Genomic DNA, 6,997 nt, shown 5'->3' with positions numbered 1-6,997 from the left:
TCAATTCGAATAAAAATTAAAGCAAGCAGTATACTTTTTATAAAAAAATAAAAAAAAATTGGTAGCAGTGGTTAGCAGTAAAAGTGTGAAGTGAAACCAATATCATTTTACACATGTGTCCAGGTAAGCTGACATGAGTGTAAATACAGGTAAACACACACGTACATACAGTATATATATAGGCCTTAATGACACACACAATGTTTACACAGTTATAACACACGGGCAAATACATGTCTCTTACAACGTAGATATAAATACACACAATACAAACAAAGTCCAAAGATTCACACACAATCGGCTTCGCTATCAATCAAACATTGTTGAACACGTCATTAATAGAACGCACACGCGCTATAACCGGGTTCGGTAACGTACAAAAGTTAAAACCCATCGAAGTGGAAACGTACCGTACATTGGGTGGTGTAAATAGCGCCCGGTAGCACACGTAGTGGCCAAGATTATACAGGGCATCGAAGGGCGAACCACGGGTAAGTAGTTGTTTGATAAAAACCGCTTACACTGAAAGTTCAAAATACGCACTGGGTGTTTGGTTTGGTTTGGTTTAGTGTAGTTTGGTTTGGTGTTAAACATCCTATCAACAGCTATGGTCATTAAGGACGGCCTCCCAAGTGTGCAAGATGCATGTGTGTAGTGTACACTGGGTGTTCTTAGGTAGTACTTATAAAGACTGTTATCACGGAACTATCTTATATTTAGTCCGTGCTGTTGTACACATATATGTATATGTAGAGGGATTTTTCTACATTAATGTAGGTTCCGGTAAGCTACGACACGCATGGAGAGGAAGACTATTCTAATGCATATGTGTATGTAAAACTGTCAGGCAGTAAACCAACAAATATCGTTTATTATGTCACGTAGGGTACTTGTGCTGAGAGACTCCCGACAACACATGACAGACGTGTTCCCACGGAAAACCGATATCCTTCAAGGTCAAACCCCGTTAACGTTCATCTGCTAATTATAATGTCCCTTGAATGTCAAGGTTAACTTTTTACGCGATAGTTACAACATGTGCTTACTGACCTGGTTCGCTAGTCGATTTTTGCACTACTGCTCACAAGATATATGATTATACAGGCATATAAATCATATTAGCAATGAGGCCATATACATAGGGCACTTACAGAGATGACTATGGTTTTAAATTGTACGCGTGAACTTGAAGTTGCTGTCTGTGACTGAAATTAAAATTCCATAGGCATATTTATTGAACAAAACTTAGAGCCATAGACTATATCCCGAACTTGTTCATCCGATAACGCGTGAAATTCACTGGTGTGTTTAATTATCTGCACACAAAAAGTTTGTAAACATTTTATTACCCACATGGCAAGTGTGTTGAATTAGTTTAAACCATATTTTATTCATGTCAATACATAATCCTTCTCGTCGTCCATAACAAACTCTGCTGGTAATACAGATACATGTATAACTTTATAGTGATAGCCTGATTAAATCAGTCAAGAACCTTTGACGGGGTTCATTCTGTTTAGTACAAAGCAACAAAAATAGTTTTAAAAAAAATGTCCTCTACACAATTTAAAGTGTGGAATTAAAGCCCTATATACAGGAGCCGTGAATACAATTCTGCGTGCCCTTCAAAACATGTTTGCTTTTGTAAAAAGGTTTATTATATTTAAAACTATTTTATAAAGGAGATATTTACAAATCAATGTAGTATATCGCCTGAAGTACAAACGTAGAGGTTCTTGCTAAAGTTATTTAGCCTTTTGTGTTGTTAAATAAGAACTTGCGATATTTTTATTTTAAATCTAAATTTTCAATTGGAATATCGTATACTGTGCAAAACAATGTACAACACACAATTACCACTCTAGTATTATATTACTTGAAGAATAAAATACGTTTATTACTTTTTGGAGATAATCTATCAAGACGTTTGCTCAGTTTATATTAGTTCCTATGCGTATCGGAAATATATAAATACATATACAAATCCTATTTAGATTTTTTTTCTAATTTGCCATCTCCAATTTTACAGACATATACAAGTCATACAGACAGCCTGCAAATCACATACATGAAAAAGAGGTATTTCCTTAGGCAAGCGATATTTTAACACACAACTTCATTGAATACACAAATATATACAAGATAACATATATAAAATCAAGGAACCATAAATATAAAACTGCGGGCGACGCAGGGACGACAGCAAGCCGATTGCAATCATACTGCAAAATCAAAATAACCATTTACAGTACACAAATATTTTCAATTTCCTCAAATCTGACAAATATTAAAGCGACATTTTACAAAATGTATTTAAATTTGATATCTGAAAAAGAGTAATCATTAGGTTTCTATAACATTTTTTTTTAATAATTCGTTTTTGTTTTGTTTTTGTGAATCCGTAAAATATATAAACAACTACACAAACAAAAGCATAGCCATCAGATACCAAAAAACGCCTGTTTGATCCTCGCTCACCTGGCACCCGATCGCGAAAGGCCGACACTTTTGTTATGCAACACGGTGACGCGACAGACCGTGAATGTTTATTTAAGAATTAACTTGCTAGGGACGTCACATTCTCTAGACTGTCCTTGTAGCGTCTGCTTCACGAGAATGAACACCTTTCTAAGTTCCTTAAAATATCCGCGGGATTCGGTCCCGCGGTTAACTGACAATAGGCTTAGAGCTAACAGTGATTTGTGTTGTTATGTTTGTAAAATGTGTATGCTTTCGGAGGCACGGTTGTCCAGTGGTAGGACGCCGGGCTCGTGAACTCGTGCGGGTTCGAGTCACGGCACGGCACTGTGTTGAATCTTAGAGCAAGATACTTTACTCCGTTTGTTCCAGTCTACTCAGCTGCAAATGAGTACGTGGTTGGGCAGTGGTAGAATTGTAAAATGCTAGCTGTGAGTGCCGAAATGGCAGCACCGGATGTATGCTCCCCAGGGAGTTGAGAAAGATATTGGCTGGATGCAAAGGCCCTATAACCACGGATAATAATTTGTCCACCGCTTTGAGACGAACTAGTTTGTGATAACGCGGTATATAAGAACCTCGAATTATTATTATTATTATTGTTTTCATTCGATTTGTTTGGAAGTCAGTTTTAGAATTCTGAACTGCAAACACACATATCCTTAGTTTGCCTTTATCATTTGTCGTCTATTTTCTACAAACTAATAAGTATTTTGTATCAACTACGTGTCAGACAAGGAAGACCCAAGCATAACTCTTTACTCGGTGGGGGAATATACCGCTCGAGCAGGCCCATCGAGTAGCTTCAATGCTATATAATTTAACCTTTCTTCATGACATTTTGAATTTAAATCCATTGATCACAGCATTCTCATAAGGATTGGACGGCATTTTGTTTTTGCTTTTTATTTCAAACTGATGCTGATATTAACGAAAACCGGTTATATACATATGTATTTATTTACCATGAAGCCCGCCGGCATGAACATTGAAAAAAGTGTGTCCTACCCTTATATTTATATTCTAAATTGTTAGTTATTATTGACCTTAACACAGATATACCCTTATATTGTCGATATTAAGATGTATATTTCGTCAGTACAACGAGATTCCTGGAACAGCCTAACGTCACCAAAATGTTTGCTTTGCTTCTAACGGTTATCTCACGTTAATCGAGGCCGGAGGAGAAACTTTAAAACGGCACTGATCCACTTGCGTCCATAGCCCTGATAATAGAGGAACTTTCAGTAGAAATCTAAATATAATACAATCTACTCACGAAACACATTAAAGTTGTCTTATAACGCCAAGTAGATATGCATGGCAGAAAATCTAATTCTTGAAAATTTGAAAGTAAATTTGAAATTTCATAATATTTCAACAAATATCCTAAAAATAGTAATGCCTGGGTAAGCTGTTTATATTTGCTATAATTATTCATAATATCATATATTGGCGCATTATTTAAAAGACTTTATTTGATTAAGTTGGTTAATCCATGTAAAATCACAAAAAAATAATCAGAACTTTCCGGACGTGACGTCCCATTGGATTGACGTGACGTCACACTTGCAATTTTGGTAGCTGTAGGAATTATGAAAACAAAAAGTATAAAGATTCCAATAAAGATACATGTAAATCCACTGCTTTTTTATCCATAAATTGATAAACTACGACAAAAAAAACTACAGATATTCGTCTACAAATATAAACAATACTGAAAAACAATCTCCTAAACATAAACATGGAATGTATACGTCATGTTTGAGATACAAGTTTCCGGAACAAATTTTCATGTGATGTGGTGATCACGTGGTGTATTAATGGGGGCATATACTTCCGGTATGCAGTTAAATCAGGAGTAAGCCAACCTCATTGCAGTACAAGATTGGTAATGTTTGGTGGAAAACGGCTGAAATGTCGCAACATTTATAAAAGGGATATCTACTGACAAATCGGAAAACGTTGTTTCTGCTTAATATTTTAACTGATGTTAGTTTATCGCTGTTTACCGGAAGTACATATGCCCTCTATCACGACACGTGCAAAACCCAGCGGAATCCTCCAGAGAGAAAAAGAATCTCGAAAAGGTTTTGATGACTTTGTTGAATCCAAAATGAACGATTCTTTTATGCTGCCTTTATTTTGGCTATAGAGAAATTTCTATGTGACCCAACGGGGAATTAAAGCAAGATCTGTTTTATATGTTGTTAGTAACTACAAAGAGGAACAGGAGCGCAGCTGCACAGAATTGGGGGGAAAAGTCGGAACGAACCACTAGCGCCGTGATGTCTCGAATATCCATAGCGGTTGTTGTAGCGATTTTCGCAACAGCGGCCTATTTGTACAGAGAATCGTCTCGGAAGTCAGATTTATCCACGGTCACCCTCAACAATACATACGACTACATCGTAGGTAAGTGAAATTAGCGTTAAACATGTCTACTGTTCGAAAGATCGTTTGCGTTATACAAAAAAGCTTTGTCAAGTAGGATATGTATTTCAAAAATAACTTATGAACGAAAAGTAAAATCAGACAAAAATGAAATTGTTGAATTGTGAAACGATTACAATAAAGAAATTGACAAACGAAGGGTAATATTTCAATGTATTACAGTAAAAATGAACGACAAATTTACATAAGTGTCGTGACACTTGTTTCCCGTTCCATTCCATATAATGTACTGTACAATTTGCATTTCAATGTATTTTCAAAACATTTGAATAAAACAAAGTTAAAACCAAAATGAACGACTACCTTATCGTTCATTATGATCAAATGCTACCTCTTAGAACCACTCAATCAATATTTCAAAAAGAATGAGGAGAGGGGGGATATGTTATTATTACAGCAGGTTTTGGTCAAAATGTAATGAAAAGTCATCCTACAATGAAGAAAAAAAAAATCAAATACGAAGAATGAAGCACTTATCTGACAATTTTGTTTGTAGATAGAGAGTCAAAAATAGTGAGCATTTTATTGTACAATTTGGGCATTTCGTTCGAACGGACAAATCAATGGTACTGAAGCCCCAGTGTGCCGAGTCGATAAAGTCAGTTGTCAGAAGATATCGAAACATTTCGCCGTCTCCTGACTGCCTGAAGTATCATAATCTTATTTCGAAATGTCTCCGACATTTTCTGACAGCCAACTTGACCCGGCACAAACGACGAAAAAACGACGACAGTTGTAGGTTGATAATGCTCGCCTAGTAATTTCGAATTTTGCTCGACTTTATTTAAATTTTCCTCTTTCCGATGCGAAAATTTAATGTCAAATAATATGTCATTATTTCGCAGTGTAATATTGAAACAATACCGTTAGTTCAGGGCTAAAAAAAGGGTGTAGGGAGGGGTGTCGATGGCAAAAATAATCAGCCATTATTGGTACACACTCTGACACTGTTCATGTTAAGCTGAGAAATTGAAGGAGATGAGTATGCATTTCAAAAAGAAATCTTCAAGAAGAAGATTTTCACTCACTTGTATATAATGTAAAGAGGTGAATGGCACACATTTAATTGGGACATTAACTCCCTTAACTCATTCACCCCTGCAGTTTCATAATGAACTATTCCAACCTTTGAATAGGAAGTGTTTTACTGTGTCCTCAGGGACATCCTTACACCGATCATTTGATACATACAAAAGGGAACGTTGTTATCTTACTGATTCATGTTTAAACAATGTCCTTCCTTATCCCCGCCTTTCTGTTTAAGTTGGCGCTGGGTCCGCGGGATCTGTGATAGCTACTCGACTGTCAGAGGACAGAGGCAGTAACGTGCTTCTTCTGGAGGCAGGGGGCCGGGAGGAAGAGAACCCGTTGATCTCAGTCCCCGCTGCCGCTATGGACGTGCAGAAGTCAGAACAGGACTGGCAATACTTTACAGAACCCCAGAAGCACGCATGTAAGGCTATGAATGAAAATGTAAGTGTACTATCTAAAAAACATAATCAAATACCCAGGTGCCATCAAAACCGTTAGTTAAAATCAATAAAACTAGTTAAAAAAAACACAAACAAAGGAAAAAATACAGACCGACTATTGAGAAATATCAAGGAGAAAAAGGCCGGGTGTTCCGAAAGGGTTCGCGTTTTCTGCTCGAAAGAACATGCCATTTCAGTATAGTTCAAATCAAAGTAACGCTAAGGCCTCAAAGCGATGACCGGGGCAGTGACAAGTAAACATAAAGAAACACTAACAAGCATTATCAAAAATATCGACTTTCACAACACAGAACAATGTGGAATATTATCAATGAGATCATGATGGCGACAATAACACTTGCCGTTAGTCTCCATCAACCTTCATCCCTCCAAACCTTTGTCTGTATAAGTTCGCGTTAGTCTCCATCAACCTTCATCCCTCCAAACTTTTGTCTGTATAAGTTCGCGTTAGTCTCCATCAACCTTCATTCCTCCAAACCTTTGTCTGTATAAGTTCGCGTTAGTCTCCATCAACCTTCATTCCTCCAAACCTTTGTCTGTATAAGTTCGCGTTAGTCTCCATCAACCTTCAT

General features: G+C 36.8%; 1 protein-coding gene across 1 annotated transcript in view; it reads left to right on the top strand.

Annotated features, from left to right (window-relative positions):
- Positions 1-273: 273 nt before the first annotated feature.
- The window catches only part of LOC110457584 (alcohol dehydrogenase [acceptor]-like), a 21,606-nt gene continuing 14,882 nt past the window's right edge, over positions 274-6,997 (top strand). Inside the window, exons 1-3 of the mRNA XM_021508917.1 lie at positions 274-491; positions 4,693-4,893; positions 6,197-6,405. Coding sequence (XP_021364592.1) covers positions 4,767-4,893; positions 6,197-6,405 — 336 coding nt within the window. The 5' untranslated portion in view covers positions 274-491; positions 4,693-4,766. The remainder of the gene's footprint in view (positions 492-4,692; positions 4,894-6,196; positions 6,406-6,997) is intronic.

The sequence above is a fragment of the Mizuhopecten yessoensis genome, unplaced genomic scaffold (genome assembly GCF_002113885.1).
Source record: "Mizuhopecten yessoensis strain PY_sf001 unplaced genomic scaffold, ASM211388v2 scaffold9253, whole genome shotgun sequence".
Lineage (NCBI taxonomy): Eukaryota > Metazoa > Mollusca > Bivalvia > Pectinida > Pectinidae > Mizuhopecten > Mizuhopecten yessoensis.
The sequence above is the reverse complement of the archived record's forward strand: the minus strand, read 5'-3'. Positions and strand labels throughout refer to the sequence as shown.